This window comes from Protopterus annectens, chromosome 8.part0 (genome assembly GCF_019279795.1).
Source record: "Protopterus annectens isolate FY-2018-M chromosome 8.part0, PAN1.0, whole genome shotgun sequence".
Lineage (NCBI taxonomy): Eukaryota > Metazoa > Chordata > Ceratodontiformes > Protopteridae > Protopterus > Protopterus annectens.
The window spans coordinates 716,076,067-716,100,612 of record NC_056741.1 but is presented as its reverse complement, the minus strand read 5'-3'; the positions used below and the strand labels follow the sequence as shown (position 1 = coordinate 716,100,612).

General features: G+C 41.7%; 1 protein-coding gene across 2 annotated transcripts in view; it reads right to left on the bottom strand.

Annotated features, from left to right (window-relative positions):
* ASH1L (ASH1 like histone lysine methyltransferase) overlaps nt 1-24,546 on the bottom strand; it is a 3,741,676-nt gene that overhangs the window by 1,809,284 nt on the left and 1,907,846 nt on the right. For both annotated transcript variants that reach the window (XM_044080164.1, XM_044080163.1), the window contains exons 13-14: nt 10,050-10,158; nt 151-312 (exon numbers count right to left, since the gene is read on the bottom strand). In XM_044080164.1, coding sequence (XP_043936099.1) covers nt 151-312; nt 10,050-10,158 — 271 coding nt within the window. The remainder of the gene's footprint in view (nt 1-150; nt 313-10,049; nt 10,159-24,546) is intronic.

The window sequence follows — 24,546 nt, the reverse complement described above, 5'->3', positions numbered from 1 at the left end:
GGAGCTTTTCTTCCTGGGCCTCTGCTGAAAATAGACATGTATCCAGTCGGACTATCCCAGTCAACAAATGTAAATTAAATAAATAGTACTGTTTGGCTAACTACACTTTTAATGGAGAAAGAAGTAGTATTAAAGTGAATGCATACTCACTCGTTTCTTTAATCGGTGTTTTGACTTTCTTTTCTCCTTTGATCTACCTGGCCTCCTGAGTGCATTAGATGGCTGGTTGCTTTTATTTGGCAATCCATTAACCCGCTGACTTTTTCCACCAATTATGCCACGACATTTTTCTGAACCGCACTTGCAGATTTGCTTTGGAGAAACATCCATATATTATTACTTTTATTTATAGCCTCTATACATACAAATTATACTGATGAACTCAGCACAAATCAGAACTTATCACATTTGTAAAAATGGTTCAAAAAGGATACTAGAAAAAGTGAATAGGATTTTAAAAAATATATGAAATTACACACAGTACATACATTTTGGGGATACTGACTAATGTGTCAATAGGCCGAAAAATAATTACTACTACAAAATTGCAAAAAATTGTTGCATACTTTTAAGAATGCATTACTCCTGATGACCTTTCAAAGTATTTGCACTTGACATGACAGCACTACTCAAATTTCGTTAAGTTACCTGTTCATACCTGTGCGTTGTGTGTGCATATCCACAGAGGAGCACGCATGTGTCACACATCAGTGTGTATATATGTATTCTCCCTTTTTTAATTTCTCCAAATCTTTTGGGTTTCTAATCCCATGATGGGAATATCCCCTAAGTGAAAGTATGATTAAAGTTCATGAAATTAGTATTGTTTCACTCTTTGAGGTCAACCAAAAGTGCTCTTCGCAGCATCCACAATGTGCCCAGTAATGGCTCCTCCTGCAATTAGTACATTGTTACATGTATTGGTAGCATATCTAAATAGGATTATAGACTCTTTTTTTTTTTTTTTTTTTTTTTTTTTTTTTACTACTACTGGAACTGTCTGGGTATCTTTCTTCTACATTGCTCTCATTTCTGCCTGCAGATCCTGATATTTTATGTCTTTGTGTCACTCTGTACGCATGACACTGTAGTCACTGGGTTTGGTAATTTCAATGATCAATGCTACTTTTGTCTTCATAGTTTGGTACTAGGCTATCTGCCCTGGGGCATTTGTAAGCCTAGCCATAGTGATGTGGCTTTCGCCACCCCATGTAATGGTACAAAAGTGTACAGAATAGATTTAGAATACTGTGCCTCTGTCTAGTAGTGACACAGTGAAGACCCACTTACATAATAGAATTAGTTTACTGTGCCTCTGTCTAATAGTGACACAGAGATGACCCCTGGGGTAAACCTACGATCTCCCATCCACTCGTCAAGATTTCTCTTGAAGAGAGTCAGTGAGGGGCTCTGCCTAACATGAACTATGATTCTGTTCCAGAGTATGGGAAGCCTCTGAGTTATGAATCTGTCCCTCCAGCATGTCCTATTCATATTTGTGCTGAGGTTTAAATCTTTAGCTCTCGTGGTTCTGATGGATTTGGATTTTTTGAGGTGGAGCATGTCCATCAATTCCTGATTGGACATGGCCTTGTACGTCAGGCACAGATCACCTCTGAGCAGGCAGTATGCTACTGAACAGAGCTGGAGTTTCTTTAGTCTGGCAGCATATGACATATGTTGGAGACCCCTGATCCTCTTGGTTAGGTACTTTTGGGGTCTCTCTAGCTGCTGCAAGTGCCGGGTGAGGTACATACCAAAAGGGGCATTGAACTCAATCATGGGCCTGATAAGGGAGGAGTATAGGGGTACAATGACCTCCTTTGATCTGGATGTGAATCCCTTCATGATAAGGTGGGCAAGGTAGAAAGTCTTTCTAACCACTTTGGCAACGTGGATGTCAAATGAGAGGTCACTATCGACTTGGGTCCCCAGGTCTCTGATTACTTTTTCTGTACTCAGTGGGTTACTGTCTATGTGATAATTTGTGGGTACTTTGTTTTTCCCAAAGGGGATTACTATACATTTTTTGTCATTTAGTTTAAAGGCCATGACTCCGGCACCAGTTGCCCATTTCAGTGAGGCCTTTCTGTAGGATGTATGTGTCAGCTGGTGTATCGACTATGGCGCCTAGTTTGCAGTCATCTGCGAACTTTGTCAGCCACAACCCTCCCATGTTTGCTTTCACATCTGAGAAATAAATACCGAACAAGAGGGGTCCCAGGACAGAGCCCTGTGGGACACCACTTGTGACTGGCTTTGAGTCTGACATGGCTCCAGCGATTTTGACTTTATGGGTTCTATCCTTTAGCCAGTTTGCCACCCATCTTGTGACACATGGATTTACATTTAAGCTGTTGAGCTTGTCTATGATGCCAGAGTGGGGTATTATGTCGAAAGCTTTAGCCAAGTCCAGGTAGGCTGTATGGACTGCTTTGCCCTCGTCAATGGCTCTAGTGACGGTTTCGAAAAAGTCAACCAGGTTCAAAAGGCAGGATCTGCCCTTTACAAAGCCGAACTGGGAGGGATCAAGTGTCTGTAAGTACCCAATGTCTCTGTTTATGAGTTCCATAATGATTCTTTCCATAGCTTTGCAGACCAGGCTGGTTAAGCTTATGGGGCGGTAGTTACCAGGGTCTGTAGAGGTGTCTCCTTTGTGGAGTGGGACTATTGTTGCTGTACGCTAGTGTTCAGGTACATATCCTGTAGTAAGGCTAAGGTTAAATAGCATTTTTATGTGCGGGTTTAGCTCCTCTTGAAGTTCACGTAGCATGCAACCCGGGATACCGTCAGGTCCCATTGATGCTGTGTTTTTAGCTTTGCTGAGGGCAGTTCTCACCTGGACATCTGAGATGACAGGGAGGTTACATTCAGCTGGGATAAGTATTTCTTCTTTTGGGGGTGAGGGAGGGGAGAAATTTGCACTGAACCTGTCTGCCAGAATGTTGGTAATATCTATGGGTTCAGTGTATTTTTTTGTCATTGTGAACTAACTCTGAACATATCTGAGGGTTTCCGCCCAGGTTTCTAACATAGCTGAAGAAGGCCTTGTGGTTATCTTTAGTGTCCATAGCGATTTTTCTCTCAAAGTTGGCCTTGGATGTTTTTATGAGAGAACGTAACTTTCTACTAGTGCTGATCAGAGATGCCTTCTCTTTATGGGATTTTGCTCTGTCGTGCAGTAGCTTCCTTCTTTTGTTATACAATTTATTTATAGCTGGGATCCACTAGACAGGACGCCTGCCCTTGGTGGAGAGGGTCTTGGTTTTATTTGGGATTGCATGATCCATGCATTCTTGGAGATGTCCGTAGAAAGCATTTGTGAAGGATTCTGCATTGTGGGATGTGGTTTCCACTGGCCCAGTGGGCTTAAAGGATACCATCTCAGTTTTAAGAAGTGTAAAGCCGGCTTTTGAGAAGTTTTTCACTGTAGTCTTTTGTGTTGGGGGTGGAGGTGGGATATGTATATCCAGGGTGATTAGTTTGTGGTCAGATCTCACTAGTGAGGGGCATACTTCCGGTGTGGAGCACTTTGTCCCCATGTTTGTGATAAGGTCTAGTATATTATCTCCCCTTGTGGGAAAGGTGAATAGCTGTTCCATTGCATTTAAATTTATGAATTCCAGGAACCTTTGGTCTAGGGTGTTTGGGCTAGAATAATGCACCCAGTCTATGTTAGGGTAGTTGACGTCTCCCAATATGATGGTGTTTGGTGAGACATTCATATTCTCCAATGTCTTCAGGAAGGCTGAGTGGGGTTCCTGAGATTGGGAGGGTGGTCTGTAACATGCTACCAGTTGTATAGCAGTTTTGCCTACGGTTAGTTGCACCTGGATGGTCTCTGATGCTTCATGTCTTGACACTAACCTGGAGGTGTGGGTGTCCTTGATGAATATGGACACTCCCCCTCCCTTTTTGGTTCGGCCCGAGTTTTGGGGCCGAAAAGCATGATACGAGGTATAGCCTGGTAGCGCTGGGGTGCTCTCAGGAGCCTTGAACCAGGTTTCAGTTACTGCACAGACATCGATGTTCTCCATACTGAGGAGTGCTTCGAGAGCCTGTATCTTGAGATTTAGACTTCTGGCATTGAGCAGCATTACCCTTAATTTTTTTCCATTTTTGTTTTCTAAAGAGGTGGGTTTGTCTTTTGAGCATTGCCTAAAAAAGGCACTATGGGGGAGGCAAGAGCCTTAGTCAATATCCGGAAGCCCAGTGGTGACAGATGCAAGCTGTCCCTTGCGAAGCAGCGTGGCTTGTCCAGCATGTTATCCCAAGCAGACAGACATTAGATCCCCCTAGAATGACACCAGTATTTGAGCCAATTATTAAAGCTGATCATCTTGTCTTTGTATTGTGGCATCATTCTTGGTGAGGGCAAGATGCTGCTCAGGGTCAGGGTCATACCAGCCTGGGCTACATAATCAGAGAGCTCCTCTATGTCTCTTTTCATGTAATCCAGGGAGGTACGTCTCAGGTCAATCACGCCGGCATGGACAATGACGGAGTCATATTTGTACTTGCTTTGGAGTGACCTGAGTGCGTGTGTTATGTGGCGGATCCTAGCTCCAGATAAGCAGCTCACCGTTACCCTCTCCTTGTTCAGCCTGGTAAGTGGAACGTCAGTGTGTCTGACTATAGAGTCACCTATTACTAGTGTATCAGGCATGGTGTTTTGGCCTTAAGGGCTGTGATTGTTTGACACACTGATTTACTGAAGTATGTGTTATGTTTTGAGTTGGTGGATTTTTGGGTGTCTGCTTTGGGAGCCTCTGTTGTTCTGGTAAGTTTTTTGTTAGAGCCTCCGAGTATGCCTTTGTGTTATTATGTGTTTGGTTTGCAGTTGTGGTAGGTCTATGTGGGACTGGGTTTGGTGTGTGTGTGGTTACCTTCTCCTCCTGTCTGGTCTTGCCAGTCCTGAGTTGAGAGAGTTCAGCCTCCAGTTTGGCTATATAGTTGCGTCTCTCACATGTATTTGTGTTTGTTGGGAGGAGGAGAGGGTTGTCTGTGTACATGAGACAACTGTAGCATTGTCTCAAGATTCCCAGATTAACCAGCTGAACCGGAGAGGATGCTAGTAATCTACCACTCGACATGCTAGAATATTATAAGGGAGTGCTGTGCCTTTAAGGGAAGTGGGCACTCACAGGGAAGGTAGGTGGATGTAGTGCTTACTTTAGTTAGGGAGTGCTTACTTAGAAGAGAGGTTTTGAGAACAAGTGCTAGGCTTATAATAAAGTGATTAGACTGATTATTATAAGAGTAGAGCTTTCTTAAGGGAAAATTTGAAGAGCAGACTTGGCGGAGCCAGAAAAAGTTTAACCTTGTTTAACTGAAACTCGCAAAGCCGTGCAAACGCGGATTTTAAACAGGGAACTTCAAAAGAGCTAGAAATGGTCCAAGACAACCAATTACTACAAGCTCTTGTGCTGAGGTCACTCCTTCAGGGACAGATGGGCTGCTCAAGGCTCCCCACTCCCACTGGTGAGCAAAGAAACTTCCTTCTATCCAAGTAAGGCAATGGACAACACAGGATCTTTTCTTGGACCACTATATCCAGTTTTCTAACATCTATCTTTTGAACTGTTGGTAATGGACGATCCCATGTGATGTAGACTATTTTCTATGATGCTTTGTTGCTCATGTTTCCAGTGTTTTTCAGCCACTTCAATACCATAATGTTTGCACAATCCCCAGTGCAACAGACTTGCCATATTATTATGCCTTTCAGTATACAGATCTTCTGCCATTAGTATGTCACAGACAGCAATGAGGTGTGTAAATGTTTCCAATTCTGTTTTACAAAACTTCCATTCGTCTGTTTCTCCCACATGGTCAATGTACCATCAATATTAACCTTTCATCTATTGGTTTGAATTCGCGTCTCCTTAACCATTCCTGCATTCGTTCTTGATCAACATGAGGTTCTTCTAGAAGTTTTCTATACTTGCAACTATATTTGTGCATTTCCCACATTTCTTGCCTTCTCATCTGGTCCTTCACCTTATATTTTTTCTTTTGTTTTTTTGGCACATTCAGTTGCTGCCCGTTTTTTATCCACTTGTGGTTTGATTTCCATTCCTACTTGACACCGATATGCTTCTACTAGCCTAAGCAGGGAAGTCACCTTAGAGTTATTCTCCTCATGTTTTAAAACTTTCACTACAGTTGGGTCTTTTGAGTTAGCAGATATGTGTGGAGTCCCATGGCTGCAGATCTGCACATGTAATCAATTTCAAGGAGGCCCATCCCGCCTTTGGAACGAAGAATATATACTCTTGTTTGGAAATTATTTTTATAAATCATTTGGTGAGTACGAAGCATCCTTCTTGTTTTCCCATCTAATCTATCCAAACGTTTTGGGGTCAGTCAATCACTCAAAAACTATGTTAGGACAAGAAAAACAAATTGGTTTATAGCTTGGATTTTGTTCCTAGATGTCAATGCTGTTTTCAGGATTAATTAAAAGCTTCTAAAGTACTCCTTACTAAGTTTTATTAGCATTTGTTCATGTTTTACTGTTGATCCTTCATCAATTCCCAAATACTTATACAGTCCCTCTTGCTCAAGTTCTTTTATATCACATTCTTGTCCCAAACTGATGTTTTCCTGGTCCTGCAGTTTTCCTACTTTAAAGGTTGCTTTTGCACATTTATCAAGACCAAATTACATTCTTATATCATCTGAAAAAGTTTTGACAACTTACAGTAGTACTTTCAGTTCCTCATCTGACGAGCTATACAGTTTCAAACCACTGATAAAGAGAAGATGAGACGTCTTTACACTTTGCTGTTTTCTAGAAGCCAAATTATAGCCATGGCCTCAGCTGGTAAGTACACAGCTTAATGGGCTAAGGGCAAGGCAGAATAGCAACGGTGACAGTCTCTCCCTGGAATATCCCCCTTTGAATTTTTATCCTTGGAATAATAATTAGTCCTTTATCATGGCTTATTTGCAAAGTGGCCTGCCACTGTTTCATGGTCACTGTAATGTAGTCGATCAGTGTAGGGTGTTCCTTATACATTTTTAAGCACTCTTTTATCCATGAATGTGGGATACTGTCAAATGCTTTTTTGTAGTCAATCCCTTGCTTCTTCCCCTTTTTACAGTTCTCCAGTATGACTTTAACAGCAAATGATCCTTTGTTCCATATGACTTTCTTTTATTGCCTTTTTGTTCTATCATCATAATTGAGTTTTCTTTTAAATTACTATAGACTTTGTCGGCATCAATTCCAATGTACACTTTATATGTTGTCAGAAGGCAAGTTATTGGTGTATAATTTTTTGGGTAGCTTGCAGGTTCACTCTTAAGTAGGAGCATTGTTTTTCCTGTTGTTAAACAGGACGGTGCCCGTTCGGGTGCACATATAAACAGTTCTTACTCATGGCTAAATCTTCATGCAAAGATCTTAATACTTTTAACCAGAAGTCAGGTAATGTATCTGGGCCTGGAGTTTTCCAATCTGATGCATTTCCTAACTTTGTTTCAATCTCGCTGGTTGTTACTTCATCCCATTTCATATGCTGTACATTTAAATTTCTTATTCTTTCTTTCACTTTTTTCTATTCATTTAGCATCTTTGTTATGTTCCATAAGATCTTCATAGATACTTCTCCAAAATGTATTTACTACTACTATTTTTTTGGTGGTCTTTCAATTCCTTTTGCCTTGTTTGCCAACTCTCTATAAAACTTTTTTGGGTCATCAATAAACTGCTTATTTTGTACTTTTCCTTTATATTTACCTGTGTATCTTCTAAGTTTTTTCACCTGTGCTGAGATTTTTAGTTTATTTGCAATAGTGCATGATAGATCCTGATCTGTTCTAATACTGCGCATTACTTTCATCACATCTATCTTTCCAAGTATTTTTGTTGATCTGTTCCTCTTCTATACTCTTAACAATGACACTTCTTGCCTTACTTGCTTTATAGTTTTCACTAGTCGATACTTCCATGATGTTTTTCAATTTCTCCCTTTTCTCTCCCTTACTACCCTGTGTTCTAGTGATAGAACTTTACCAGTTATTAATTTAGCTGCACAGTAATGCATCATGTTTATTTCTGTTATATTGCATGGATCTCTATGGAAAGTACTAATTCTTGTGTTCATTTGTTTTATCAAACTTCTGATTTTTTGGGGTTTTATTGACCTGCAGTCTATTTCTTTCAGTGATCTTAATATGTCAGTCTATCTCTATTAAGACAAAAAACTCTTCTCTTAGCTCGTTTTCTTCTAAACTGAGGGCACATTTTTTGTTTCCATTTCTTGCGGGCATTCTATAGAAAGTTCTACTGCATCTTCCTGTGGCATGTTCTCTTCAATTTCCTCTTGTGCCATACATTGCTCTGTCATATGAGAACTCACTGGCCTATCACTCCTCAACATTAACTGTGTCAGAGTTTCCTGTTCCTTCCCTTGCTGACCAACTTTAAGTGAATGTTTATATTTGTTTCCTGTGGAAGCCTCCAAAATACATATGTACTATATGGTTGTTTGCATGTGTATGTATGTTTGTGCATATATACATAGAGACAGGAGGAAAAAGACATGGTGTGTAGAGATTATATATGTACCTATCCATGCATCTATATATTAAGACAGAGAGAGAGAGTCGGACAGACAGACACACACACACACTCACACAGCTGCTATTCAACAAACCAAGGCTAGATGCAACTCAAATGCTAGACATTAAGAAAGTGAACTGGCTTACACATGGGTCCAGCAAGGGAGGAAACAAGTTTAACACTTTCCTGTTCACATGTACACTGCTGAACTCCACTGATTTGGGATTCAGTTAAATGAATTCATCAAGCTGTGCTTCACTGAACAAAAGCTTTAAAAAAATGTTAGCATTTCCAAGTACAAATGATACGTGTGTGTGTGTGTGTGTGTGTGTGTATGCACAGTGGATATAAAAAGTGTACACACCCCTGTTAAAATGCCATTTTTTTGTGATATAAAAAATGAGACCACAATAAATAATTTCAAAACTTTTCTTACCTTTAATGGGACCTATAACATGTACAATTCAATTGAAAAACAAACAAATCTATTAGGGGAAAATACAAAAAATAAAAAACATACAATAAGCTGGTTGCATAAGTATGCACACCCTTAAACTAATACTTTGTTGAAGCACCTTTTGATTTAATTACAACATTCAGTCTTCTTGGGTAAGAGTCTATCAGCATGGCACATCCTGACCTGGGAATATTTGCCCACTTTTACTTGCAAAAAGTGCACACAATCTGTCAAGATTGGTAGGGCATCTCTTGTGCACAGCCCTCTTCAGGTCACCCTACAAAATTTCAATTGGATTTAGGTCTGGGCTCTTGCTGGCCCATTCCAAAACTTAAATTTTCTTCTGGTGAAGCCATTGTTTTGTTGATTTGGATGTATGCTTGGGATCATTGTCGTGTTGAAAGGTGAAATTCCTCTTTATCTTCAGCTTTCTAGCAGACGCCTGAAGGTTTTAGGCCAAAAGTGACTGATTTTGGAAATGTTCATAATTCCCTCCACCTTGAATAAAGTCCCAGTTCTAGCTGAAGAAGAGCAATCCCAAAGCATGATACTGCCAACCACCATGCTTCACTGTGGGGATGGTGTTCTTTTGGTGATGCAAAGTGTTGTTTTTGTGCCAAATGTACCTTTTGGAATTGTGGCCAAAAAGTTCAACCTTGGTCTCATCAGACCATAACACATTTTCCCACATGCTTTTGAGAGACTTGATGTATTGTTTTGCACATTTTAGCTGGGCCTGGATGTTTTTCTGTGCAACTGAATTTTACACGTTATAGGTCACATTAAAGGTGGGAAACGTTTCTAAATGCTCTATTGTGGTCTCATTTTTTATATATCACAAAATACTGGCATTTTAACAGGGGTGTGTACACTTTTTATATCCACTGTATGTACACACACACATACATGCACAGAAACATAAATATCTATGTAAATTTAGTTTTGAATCAAAGGATAGCATTTCAACGAGAAGAGTTTTAGACACCGAAGTACAGAACCTAAAGAACAAGATGCAAGACCCACCTGTTTCTCTGTATTGAACGAGTGGAAGTTGTAATCATAGGTAAGCTCTGTTCCTGCAGGTATGTCCTTAAGAGCATACAGTCCTATTCGATAAACACCATTTACAGACCTTGTAATAAAGATAAATAAAACATCGTAAAGTTATTTTTAATTCATTAAGTAAAACCTGTGAAATATATACCCTTAAAACTGTTTAAAATTTATTTCAAAAATAAAGTCAGCAGGTTTAGATTATACACCTGAATAATGCATATTCCTAACTCTAGTATTTGACCTTAAAAGACATCCATTTCTGACAAAGTTAAGTACCTAACTAACCAAGGCACATAAATATGGTATGGTACTACTAAAAACACAACTTCACCCTCCAGTGCTATTAACATCTATTTATGGTAATTTCTACTCACTATTATTACCCAAGTTCAGCTTAGCGTCATTTCTTCTTTTTTTTCCTGTCACAGATCAGGAAAATCTCACTATCCTTTCCCCTAGTCAAATCTAGTACTGTACCTGAAAGGAACTGTCTTCACTCTGCATAATTACTACAACGAATGCCCAAAGACACAGTTACATGCTCTGTGTCAGATTACAACACTTAGGGTTCTTCATGGACGCTTCCATACACCTGTGGAAAGCAGCGAAATGAAGATTAAGCTAATTCAGTTCAATCTGACAGTGTTTTGAACACTGACACTTGTTTAATGAGACACTAAAAAACTTTCCTACTGAGCAACTAACTTTACTGTTAATTAAAGAGTTTAGCAATCACTAATAATCCAGCATAATCATAGCTGGACCCCAAAGTGACGCAAGTACCTCCTGTTGCTCCATGAATATTAACCCCATAAGCACTGCTCAGTACATTCACTCTTCCATGTTCAGAAGCATTTTTAAAAAAAGTGTTATTTAGAAATGGGTGTGATGACCTTTTTCTAATATAAAAACAAAATGTTTAGCATCTTTATACATGATCTTTAATGTTTATTCAATTTTAACAGTAGTACAAAACTTTCTGTTGTACTGCTGCTCATCATAAGTATCTGTCAGAGACTTCTTCCTCCCTTTCAGTTAGCTAAAACAGTCTGCAAAGAATGCTAAATGCATACAACATCCATGTATAACTATCTGACTCTCCTGGTGCCTTTCTCACAGAACATCACTGCACCATGAAATGGACACTACTGCAAATTCATACTTTTTTGTTAACCAAAAAGTACAGTTGTGTACACTTACCATAAATGTAGATGCTCGAGTGTATTCACTGTTGCAGTCATCACATTTGGGTTATCCCTGCCAGGGTACCGCTCGGCCGGCCAGAATACCAGAGGCTTAGTATTTCTGCATCGGTTGATGTTGCTTCATGACTGATGTCAGGTCATCAGTAGTATAAAGTAAGGCAGCTGACGCCATTACATCAGTTTTTCTTGCCCTGTCAGCAGCCCCCAAGTGGGAGCCAGGATAAGGTGGAAGAACCCCACCAGTAGAAAGTAAATACCAAAAGTTCCTTGTAAGGTGAGAGAGAAGAAAAGGGGGATGGAGGGAGGCAACCCAGGACTGCAACAGTGAATACACTCGAATATTTACATTTATGTTACATGTACACAACTGTACTATGTTCTTCGTATTTCACTGTCGCAGTCATCACATTTGGGTTGATTCCCAAAGCTGAGGAGAAGAGTGGAGGCAGATAAAAAGACTAGGGGCTGGCTAGGCTACCCTGCAAGACTGCAGTGGCAAAGCCTGCCCTAGATTTGGAGAAGGTAGGCAGGTGGTAATGCTTGGTGAAGGTGTGAACAGATGTCCATGTGGCAGCCTCCAGGATGTCCCTGGTGGGGATTCCTTTGAGGAAAGCTGCAGAGGTGGAGACTGCTCTGGTAGAGTGAGTCCTGACCCCCTTATGGGGAGGTTTCCCATGTTGCTTGTACCGGAAATGAATGCCGTGTGCTATCCATTTGGAAATGGTTTGTTTGGATATGGCTTTGCCCTCTGCTCCTGCAGCAAAGCTGACTAGCAAATGATCAGTCTTTCTGAATGATTTAGTCCTGTCTAGGTAGAATCTGAGCGGTCTCTGTACATCTAAAGTGCAGGATCCTTTCCCCCTTGTTTTGTGGCTTAGGGAAAAAGCTGAGCAAATGAATGGACGGGTTGAGAGCCCCACTGGACACCACTTTGGACATGAAGGATGGGTTAGTCTTGAGGGACACCCTGTCAGCATAGAAGATGATGAAGGGCTCTACAGTCATGAGTGCTTGTAGCTCGGATACTCTTCTGGCTGAAGTGATGGCCAGTAGCAAGGCTGTCTTCCAGGACAGAAACTTTAACTCTGCTGAGGATGCTGGTTCAAAGGGGGGCATGGTGAGCTTTTCCAACACAAAGTTTAGGTCCTAAGCTAGGGGAGGTGCTCTTCTGGGTGGCCTCGAGTTGCTAGCCCCTCTTAGGGACTGTTTGATGAAAGGGTGTGAGAAAAGAGGGCGTTCAGTGTTAAAATGAGCAGAGATAGCAGAGGCATGAATTTTAATAGAGAAAAAGGAGAGAACACTGTGAAGCAGGTCAGCTAGGTAATCCAAGATGAGAGGTATGGAGGGCTGTGCCATACCGGCTCCCTTAGCCTGAATCCAGGTGCAGAACCTTTTCCATTTGTCAGGATAAGATTTTCTATAGCTAGGCTATCTAGCCTCATGTATAACATCTAGAACCTGTTTACTGAGATTAGCAGCTTGATCAGCGGTCAGTGGATAAGCCAGGCTGCCAAACTGAGGGTCTGCAATTGGGGATGCAAGAATTCTCCTTCCCTCTAAATCAGGAGGGTTGGGGTCTGAGGGAGATGCCATGGTGTCAGTGGGGACAGGCTGCGCAGCAGTGGGTTCCAGTGCTGGCAAGGCCAGTCTGGAGCAATCAGAATTGTCCTTGGTATTTCCTCCCTTATTTTGAGCAGTACCCTGGTAATGAGAGGTAGAGGGGGAAATGCATAGACCAAGAGACTGACCCAGGGGAAGGATAAGGTATCCAGTTTCCAGGCCCAGTGGTGAGGCTCCCTGGTGCAGAACCTGCTGAGCTGATGGTTGGAGTGGGAAGCAAAGAGGTCGACCTTCGGGGTGTCCCATTTCTGAGTTATTAGGGTGAAGGTTCCTTGGTCTAGCTGCCACTCGTGTAGGTCCAGAATACTTCTGCTTAAGTTGTCTGCCAGACAGTTTAGTGAGCCTGGCAGGAATTGTGCTAACAGGTGTGCTTGCATGACTGAGGCTGTGTGCCAAAGGATCATGGCTTGCCTGCATAGAAGGTAGGAGTGAGTCCCTCCCTGCTTGTTGATATACCACATCACAGTGGTGTTGTCTGTTTTGTTCAGGAAAGCCCCTGGGGAGAGAAGGGGCCTGAAAGCTGTCCGTGCGTGCTGGACAGCTATCATCTCTTTTTGGTTGATGTGCAGATGTATTTCCTATGGGCTACATTGGGCCTGTATGCACCTGCCGTCCAGGTGTGCACCCCAGGCATAGTCTGATGTGTCTGTGGTGAGGGTCTGGGTGGCAGGGGGTGGTGAGAAAGGTAGTCTCTTGTTGTAGGAGCATGCTGCTGCCCACCAAAGAAAATCTGTCCTTAGGTAAGGTATCATTGATATAAGAGTTTTCAAGTCTTGAGAGTGTTAACACCAAAGGCTTTTTAGGTACCATTCAAGTTTCCTCATATGCAGTCCGGCATATGGAATGAGTAGGATGCAAGATGCCATGAATCTCAGAGCTTGCAGGATTTCCCTTGCGGATAACTGGGTTCTGGTGGCTAGTTGAGAGAAGTAGGCTGTCAGGTAAGTTTGCTTTTCTGGTGTAAGGAATGCCATCTGGGATGCTGTGTCCAGGCTTGTTCCCAGGAATGCAATCCTTGGGGTGGGCACTAGTTGGATCTCTTTTCATTGATAGTATACCCCAGGGAGGTCAGTAGGAACTTTACAAAAGCTAGGTGCTTGAGCAGCTTTTCCTGACTGTCTGTTTGAATCAGGCAGTCGTCTAAGTATGGGTAAATCTGTATATTTCTTTGCCTGCAAAAAGCAATGGCAGGAGCCAGACATTTGGTGAAAACTGTGGCAGCAGTAGATAAGTCAAAAGAAAGCACAGGGAACTGAAAGTGCAGAGATCCTGCTCTGAGATGTAGAAATTTCCTGCATGATTCCCTAACTGGGAAATGGAGGTAGGCCTCTTTTAGGTCTAGGGTGGCTAGCCAAGCATTCCTGGAGAGCATAAGTAGTAGTTGCTGGAGGGTGAGCATTTTGAATTTTATCATCACCAGGAAGGTGTTTGGAATGGATAGATCGAGGCTGGGGCGCCAGGTGCCCTCTTTTCTGGGTACCAGAAAAAGTGTGGAGTAGAAATTTTGGCCTACCTGTTCTGCAGGAATGTGCTCTATTTGCCCTCATAGAGAGCAGCGAAAGGACTTGCTTTTTCGCCTCTGCCCACTGGTTTGGAGGAAGATCAGGGAACCCTTTTAGGGTTGGGAGAGTGCGGAAAGAAAATTTGTATCCCAAGGACACTATGTTGAGGACCCAGTGGTCTTTCGTATTGGTGACCGAGGTGCTTGCGTGGAAGGAGAGTTTTCCTCCTAGGGGCAAGTGCAGGTGGGCAAAGGGAGGGGGTGGAAGTGGAGAATCATTGTGAGTTACTACCATGAGGGGGTGGCTTTGCACTCCCTGGTTTAGAAGTGGAGGAACTCCATTGCTTTTATCTCTGCATTCCCTGTGGCTGCTGTCTGGGGGGGGGGGGGTCTGCTTCCACAGGGTCTGGGCTGAACTGACCTGGAGGGGGCAGGAAAGGACCAGTGCTTAGAGGGGCAATGCCTACTGAACCTAGGTGGCTAGACCTGTAGGAAATCCTTAACTGTCTGCATAGATTTAGCTTTTTCTTCCATCTTTTTTAAGACCTTCTCTGCCTTGGTGCCAAATAAACTGTCTTTGTGCAAGGGTGCATCCAATAACTTAGATTTGGCATGGTCTGGCAAGTGCTGTTCCTTAAGCCAAGCATGCCTTCTAAGGACAGAACCGGTGACTGCTGCCCTGCAAAAAGCTTCTAGGGGTGACAAAACCACGGTGTAAGGTGTGCTTAGTTACTTGACTTGCAGAGTGCATTAACTCTTGTAACGCTATTTTCTGCGAAGCAGGAAAAGATGACATTTTTTGCTTGAGGAGTTCCATGGTATGTTGCTGAAATTTTAGCATATGGAACTGACAATTTAGTGCTCTGATAGCAAGAGTAGCTGAGGTGTATACTTTTTACCCCATCTGTCTAGTGCTTGGGAATCCCTATCTGAGGGGGTGGAATTCTTAGCAGAAGTTGCTTTAATTCCTTTCGTCCCTTGAGAAATAACCTCAGGGTCAGCAGTAGGATTTTTGAAAAGAAATTTGTGAGAGTCAGGGACTCTCTAGTACCAGTCAGGTTTTCTGGGAGCAGGAGGGAGGGTGTCAGGAGTCAAATTAGATTCCAAGAAAACATCATCCACAACATCCAGGACAGGAGGAATGGCCAGGGGTCTGTGTTGTGGAAGATCTAAGAATTCTCTGAGTCTCTTTTTAGACTGAGGGTAGTCCTGACATTCCCATTGGAAATGCTCCCTTAAAGTATGAAGGGTTTCCCCAAAGGAAAAATCCTCAGGTGGAGAGACTGAAGGAATGGATTCCTCTTCATCAGAATCCTCATAAGCAGGGAAGGGTTGCATGTCTTCATATTCAGATGCATCAGAGTCATCAGACTCCTGTTCGGACAAAACTACTAGGGACAGATCTCCATTTCTTTTGGAAGGGGTAGCTTAGTTTCCCCTGATCAGCATTATAAGGTCTTCTGCCATTTTAAGCATTTGAGACTGAGGCAAGGAAGCAATTTTCTGAGACTGGGTCGTCAGTTTCTTGGGCATGGTTCATATCCTGGCCCTTAGAAACTCGGTAGTTTTCGAAAGAACGGTAAATGTGAAAGAAGTCATCGGTTTCAGTCGAGAAACGGTAGTGCAAAGTACTTCCGCGGAAGCCGGTGCCTCAGCGGCTCCGGACCCATCCAAGGCAGAGACAATCACAGGTTCCTTAGTCGAAAGAGAGTTTTGTGGCATACCAGACTCCGAAAGGGTCTCAGCAGCAGCCTGCGAATCCACAGAAGTGGGCATCAGGGGCTGTGAAAGCACCTCACTGAGGACCGGAGAACTGACGACTAGCTTAATGGAAGCGTCATCGGTAAGTTTGAACCTGTGCTTTCTCTATCTTTATCCTTATGTTTTTTGGAAGATCTGCTGTCGAATGGCTTACCGAAGCCATATCAGAATTTGAGGACTGACAGCGAAAATATCTAGCTACAATAAGGGTCCGACAACATATAGTTCTGGCATTGAACAAAGCACAAAAGTGACAGCGAGGGGTGGTCTGGGCCTAAGCAAGTGATGCAGTAAGAATGAAAATCTCAGTGTGGTATTTGCTTTCCACAGGCGAGACAATTGTTAACTTTTTCTGACATCGGTCAGAGCAAGAAAAAATGATCCCCAATGGAGCAATTAGCTTTAGAAGACTTCAGCTTCAATTTGGTTGACAAAACTGAAGTAGCTGCCGACCGGCACTCGTGCAAACTGCTTCTGCTACGGACTCCTCGGCAAGAAAGACTGATGTAATGGCATCAGCTGCCTTACTTTATACTACTGATGACCTGACGTCCGTCCTGAAGTGACAGCAACCTACGCAGAAATAATAAGCCTCTGGTATTCGGGCCGGCCGAGGGCTACCCTGGCAGGGATAACCCAAATGCGATGACTGCAACAGTGAAACACGAAGAGCATCAGCCGTTTCACAAAAATTACTTTAAGACAGACTAACAAGCTACTAATTACAACTTGTTTGCCTTCTCTGGATTTAACTATCACCTCCAAACACACACACTTCTTGCATTTTGATTTATTTTCTCTTTAATTGTCAGAGCAGTATCTTGAGCTGCTTTACTTCCTAAACGAACATCGATATTGTAACATGCAAAACTTTTGATTTTTATGGCACTGCATGACCTGATCTTCAACCGCTTCAGAGTGATACACACACAGTGTCTGCCTATAAGGGGTACTGTCATGCAAAACATCTGAGCCATATTTTTTTTCTCACTTGCATTTTTCAAGTGTCCTTTTTAGACAACAGAAAAGAAATAATGACTTCCCCTTCTAGGCACAACTGGATACCTAAGCACTATTTCTACCATTACTAACTTAACTTCCAGTGAAGTGCTCCTGCTAGCCCAAACGTATGAGTAACTGAAAAGCCTATGTTGGTCCACTAAAAGGTACCGCATTTCATTTGTTCTCCATTGTTTGCATTTCCTGCATAATGGAGGAATGACTATACACTTTCAGGTGTTTTCACTGCGAGTCCCTGCCAACCATTTTACATGCAGAGTATACCGCTATGGTCTGTAAGAGTACTTCCAAATATGGATTTAAAAATCCATCCATCCATCCATCCATCCACAATCCCCTTTTTCCATTACTGCACATGAGGAAAGTGGTATCACTTCAACAGTGACAATCTAGAGAAAAGGTTTACACTACTGGGTGGCTGGCCTTGCCGCAGTTATTCTACACCACATATACACACATGCACCTACGGCCAGTTTAGAGTGCCCAATCTACCTACTGCAAGTCTTTGGAATGTGGGAGGATACCAGAGAAAACCTACACAAATACATCTAGACTCCACACAGAAGATATTCAGCCAAGAATCGAATTAGAGAACCTCTTGCTGTGAGGCAACAACCCTATCTGCTGCGTCACCCTATGGATTTTTTTAAATCCTTTATGGATTTAAAAATATAGAGGAAGAAAAGAAAAACATTGGACAATTGTAATTACCAAAAACCTGAACTACACAGAACAGACTGGCTGAAAAAAATACTCTGCTCACACGAAACAGCAGACAAAAAGAAAAACAAAAATTGGCAAATAAAACATGTACATAATAATGGTACAATTTTTCTTCACTACTTAACTGCAATCCTACTTTAATAACAAGCTGTAAAAGGTAATCTGCTGTTGCTAAATGATGGTACTTAACAGCATTGTGCATTTCACAAACAAAGTACTGTTTTAATTATGCATTTTTTTAAATTTTATTGGGATTAGGAAGGTTCCTGAATTTCAAATAAAAACAGAAATACATCCTTAACTTATTCATATCATCTTAGATCTGAAATACAATTCAGATAAGGCAGAACAATATCCAAATGTAGGCATAAATAAAACCTACTCTGGATATTCACATAAGATACTATCTACACACCCATACTTCAGTTTGCATTAAGTTTACATTTAGCTCTTAAGAGTATCTTTATTTTAGCCTTTGAAAACAAATGCAAAATGAAGGTGCGATGGATAAGCTCATTCTTACATGTCTCTCTCCTAGAAACAAAAGGATGCATTTAGAGTCCCCCACAAGTAATAAAATATGCCACTTAAGTTGTATGCTATGGTACATTTTAAATACAGTTAACTTATGTTAAAGGTATACTATGCTGTTTTTAACTTTATGAAGAAAAGCTGAAAAACTTGTATTTGTGTACAATGCTTGTGTGCTATAACGGCCACACTGTAGTAGTATGTAAGAAGCATTTATTTTGATGGCTTTATTTCAAAGAAAAAAAATATTTTATGTAAATCTGAATTACACAGAGTACAATAATTTAAGATTTGGCCATCTTAAAATAATCTCGTAAGACTATTTTGCTGTTTTTTCATTCTAAAAAATTAAAAATTGGGATACAGTCACAAGTCATGAATCAAAATCTGCCTGTGTGTCATGCAGTCTACTAAACGCTGTCAATACATCAATCAAGAGAAATATATTATTTAGCAAAAGACAAAACTGTGATAAAAAAATAAAATTTCAATAACTTTATAGCCTACTTTCCGACTGCAATAATATATGCGGGGTGGGCAATACTGGGAATAGTGTACATTCCAGAATCAGTAAATACCTCTTGGTGGACCAGAATACCCTAATATCAACCATCCTAACAGACAGTTGCTGGACACAGCTCTATACAATCAGCAGAGAGCAACTACACTGCAACACTACATAAATGTTTGTGTACCCTCACTTTGGTCACTAGAATCTTGCTGGTATCCGTGTAACTGTAGAAAGTTAAGATCAGCATGGAATACTAGAAAATGCTTTTATCTGCTTTACAAGTCCACCAAGTGTCACCTTTCACAAATGACCATGCAAAGCTGCTGTAACTGGCATATGATTAATACCTTGTGAGGGATGGCGAGCAAGCCTGCAAGGAACTACAATGAATAACTAAGAAGTCCACAGTTAACAGTAGCGCACTAAGTACTGGAATCACTGCTACATTATAAATTATCACATAACACTGAACCCTTCCAAGTCCAGCTTCAAGGGCTTTTGCAGACTACTGGTTCCTGGATGTTGACAGGGAACTTGGTTGGGTATGGTTAAAAGGCATCTCACAAAATTCTGGCAAAAGCAAATTTTAGTGTGCCCTGGCTACAGGCTCCTATTGTCCTTGTTTCTCAGTAAAACTGTCAAACTATCACTATCAAACTACATCTAATAAGGCATTGCGTTTTTTTGCCACAGGAAACTCTGCTAGGCCACAAATGATTCAGATAATGGACCATAATCACACATTACCTGGAACTGATTCCAGTAGTCCTTCCAGCTCTCTTTCTGAAATTTATATATATATATATATATATATATATATATATATATATATATATATATATATATATATATATGTGTGTGTGTGTGTGTGTACATACATACACAGCTCTATCTATCAATACATTACAGTATTCTTTTTTGTAATATCAAACACAGTCTTCAAACACCAACTTGCAGTATAACAGAGTTTTATTTTAAAGGAATTACTGAAAATGACACAGTCTTGCAAAATGGGCAACATCAAAAAGTACAGTCATACTTCAATAAGCACACTTACAAAATTCGCCTTCACAATTTGTTTCACACTCCATGGCTTCAACATTTCTGCAATAATCCAACAGTACTTATGTGTGTTCGTTTTCTCTGATCCTACAAACAGGACAACTTCTAACCATTAATACAAGTGAGGTAACTTCCATCTTAATCCTACAGTGACATCATCAATCCTGGTTCTTCCTCTCAAAGCCAACTTCTCTGCAGACTCATTACAGACTCATTGCTTGATCCAAGATTTAGGAAATGGCAGCAAAGGAATTACAAGGCAAGTAAGCAGGATAGCCATTTGTACACTGCCAATATTAACTCTCATTAATTATGTACCAACTACTTCTAGATGGCCAAAGCAGGCTAGGCCAGGAATGTATTTGTACATGCCCATCAAATTAATACTGCCATAAGGTGACTGTGCCCATGGCACTGAGGGATAAAGCCCTGAATACAGGCCAGGTGGCCGAAGTTCAAATAGTGGCTCAGGTGCTCAATGGTGCAAGCAAAGAGGATGGCGTGACCATGGGGTGGGAGCTGGGGAGGCTCACACACTTAGGGCATATTCACTTATCTGGTTTCACTAGTACAAATAAGGGAAACAACTGCATGGTTCAACTTGTGGGTGGATCCTCCTGTTGACTGTAGTCGTGTGCACAAATAAGGATGGCGCAAAAATAATGTCACTGCAATGCCTACCACAAGGTGTTACTGGAAGGAGAAAAAATGCTGCTTAGCAGCAGTAAGATACTGTACCAGGTGCATCTACTGCTTGGAGTTAGTCGAGTAGAGGCTAGTCAGGTTCAATGTATCCACTGGAAAAGGAAAGGCCTTGGAAGAAGCTGATGGCTAGCTGTGAGTACCAAAAAATGTGTAAAAATATTGCTGCAAGGTTTTTTAATATGATTTTGCCTTCTTATGGCACCAACAGCCTTTAGCATTCCCCAAAGGCAGTTGTTTCTAAGGTGTTTTTCTTTGACCCTGCCACTGCTTTCCTGCCAAGCATACCCTCTGCAACTTACAGAAATGTCACATGACCCCACAGCAGCATGTTTTCCTAGTTCTGTAGTCCCAGCAACTACCATCAATGTTACAAGTCCCTGTGAATGGGCTGTATATGCCTCTGACAGCCAATCTACATTCAGGTGGCTGCAGCCCAGATGATTTTAAAACTGAATTTCAGAAGGGTTAATCACCACTGACAAAACTTTACATTATTAAACTTTCTGCCTATACTGCCATTGGAGGGGGGAGGTCTCTAATGAGTGTGACTTCTTTTCCTAGGAAACACTATCTGAGCATAGTGAGAGCCCAGTTCATTGCTAAACATTCCCTTTCTACTACTAAGTTTTTTTTTCAGACTTGTTGAATTTTCTGGCAACGTAACAGAATCAGTGTTTCTCACCCTCTACGACCTGCGACTGCAATGCGCCAATCAAGTTCACCTGTTTTATAAGTATGCAAACTGAACCATCAAAACAGGTTCCAAACACAGTGTACTTTTAAGTTTTCTAACATTCATTCAACTGCTAAACATTTAATGGAATCTTTGCTTAGGGCTGTGGGAGGATAAGTGATGGCAATCAAGTCTAAGGAAAACTTGTGGCAAGAGCTTCCCAAACATAAAAATGCCTTGACCTGCCATTTGTAGTTGCTAAAGGCCAACTTTGTCTGCCTCAGCTTTTTCAACAAGGAGCTTCACAATTTCTCTGCCTATCCAAGAAACAGGATTCTACCATAGCTAATCACCATTTAACTGGGTTAGCTGTTAAAAAGAAGTTATGCCTTACCATAACGTTACACCTGTGTTGTCAAGCTTCACTAATCTTTGACTGTGGGCTCGGTTCCGAGCTTCAGAACAGACTCAGCTGTTTACTTCAGCTCGCGCCTTCCAAACAATCGAGCCAGGCTCTACCCATAATGCTCCTCTATGAATTACCTCAGATCGAATTTGCCTAATATAGTGGCAAACAAAAAGTAACACCTCATAAACAGACAAGATCTGTGTCTCTATTTTGAAGCCAGTCATTGGAAATATTCAGTCCACTAAGAGTCTTTGGCCAGGGGAAGGAGGGTGGGAATATCAAGGATTTGTGAAGATCAACAACACAGACGGAACATTACTGGTAAGACATAACTTCTTTATCTGATGTCAATCTTCATGTAAGCCTGTATCTTGGGAGGCCTCATGAAAGAATATTTCTGAGCACCATCGAACCGAATGATGCACATTCCCTAGAGACCTGGTCCAATTTTGTAATGAGTAATAAAAGTATGAGAAGATGCCCATGTAGCTGCTGCACAAATGTCATCTAAGGAAGCTCTAGCATAAAAAAGTGCTACAGCTCTAGATGAATGAGCTTTCACAGCATATGTAGGTTGGAGACTATTTAAATGATAAATAAAGGTGAGAAAATCCCCAAGCCATTTAGCTAAGGTAACTTAGAAAGTGAGGAAAAGGCAACACACAGCTGGTCGATTTTCTGATACCCTTTGTTCTGTGAAGTTAAAAACATAATTGCCTGTGAACATCTAACAAGTATAGACAATACTCTCCCTTACTGGTGAAATCAGGGAAAAGACTGGTAGGTGCAAGGTTTGATTGATATTAGATTCTGAAGGAAACCCTGTCCTTGTGGAATATTAAATAGAGGGGCTTGCAGGACAAAGCTTGCATTTCCGATACTCTTCGTGCTGAAGTAATAGCTAATAAAAACAAAGTTTTCCATGTCAGAAATTTTAGGTCACAAGTAGCTGAAGGTTCAAAGGGGGAGAGAGTAAGAGATTGTAGGACAAAGGGTAAATCCCATGGAGCACTGGGTTCTTTAAACGGAGGCCTTAACATTAGGGTTACTTTCAAAACGGCTTTACAAAGTTTATGTAACGTATGTGAAGAACCATCCAAACCAATATGGAAGTTAGACATCGCAGCTAGGTGGAGCCGAATGGTAGAGGCTGAAGAGCCAGACAGAGATAGAACAGCCAGAAAATCCAAGACTTTATCCATGGGAGCTGCATAAGGGTCAATGTCACTGTTAAGAGCCCATGTAGCAATTTTTTTCCCATTTACTATACTACAGTTTACTAGTAGAAGGTTTATGATGGGCCAAAATGACTTGTCAGACCGATGAGGTAAGGGAAGAATGCCTAGCACTCATGGGAATTAGAAAAGCTATGCAGGAGCTTGAGATGTTGGGAGATTTGGATGAACCATTTCTTCAAGATGAGATAAGGGATCTGGAGCAGAGTCCAAAATCCAAGGTTTCCAAACTAGGTGAGGGTAAATGAAAGGAAACTAAACCTGTCGAGGCCAGAACAGGGCAATGAGGATAATTGTGTTCTCCAACCTCTTGGCTTTCTTTAGAAACTGATATATCTGGGAAGTTGGGGGAAAGGTGTACAGGAGACCGAGGGGGGGGGGGGGCAATGGGCCAATCATGGAGAAGAGCATCTCTGGGTGACTCCCTGGAGGGGGAATTAGGGCAAAGAAACTGCTGCACTTGTTGTTCAGAGGGGATGACAGCAAGGGTGGCTACAGTGGTGGAAAATCTTTTCCGTCACAGCAGGATTGGCAGACCACACGTGAGGCATCAGAATAGTTCTGCTCAACTTGTCCGCTATCATATTGGAACTCCCTGAAATATGCATTGCCAAGAGAAAGGTTGGAAGAAATCATCCATTGCCAAGTCTGAGGGCTTCTCGACAAAGTGGATAAGATTTGGTTCCCCTTTACTTGTTGATGTACCAGACTACTGACATGTCTCTCTGAACTGCCACTGTTCCAAGGGTGAGGGTATCTTGAAATGCTTTAGATGCTAAAAACACCACCCTCATCTGTAGAACACTGATGTACAAATTGGCCTCCGGTAAGGACCAAGTGCCTTGGACTGTCCTTCCCAGATAATGCCCTCCCCCCACCCTATCTGGGAAGCATCCATGGTCACTATGGCTTGGGGTTGTGGAAAGAGAAATGGCCGGCCCAAAAGAATCTCGTTGTAATGGAGCCACCAAAATAGGTCTTGTTTGTAGTGATTGGTGATCAAGATGTGATACATCAGTGGATTCATTAACTATTGGGAGGTCAGAAACACTGGAGAATCTTCATGTGATATCTGGCCAAGGGAACTACAGTTATTGAAGCTGCCATCGAGCCTAGCGCCTGTGGAACGAGTCTGGCTGGAACACTTCTGTTCTGAATAATATGGTATACTTGTGATCTGATCTTCTGCAACCGCTCTACTGTGAGTGAAGAGATTCCTGTAACCGTTTTTAACAGACCCCCGATAAATTCCAGCTGTTGAGTACGTTGCAGATTTGAGTTTTCATAGTTTATTGTAATGCCTAATGAAGCACAAAGATGCAGGGTGTACTCTTGTTCTTCCGAGATGACGCCTGGTAGTAGCGGTAAGGAGTCAGTCGTTGAGATAAGGAAAAACTTGAAATCCCAGCAGTCTGAGATGAGCTGCAACAACTGCCATTAATTTGGTAAACACCCTGGGGGTTGCGGTGAGACCAAAGGGCAGCGCACTCTAAAGTGAAAATGACTGG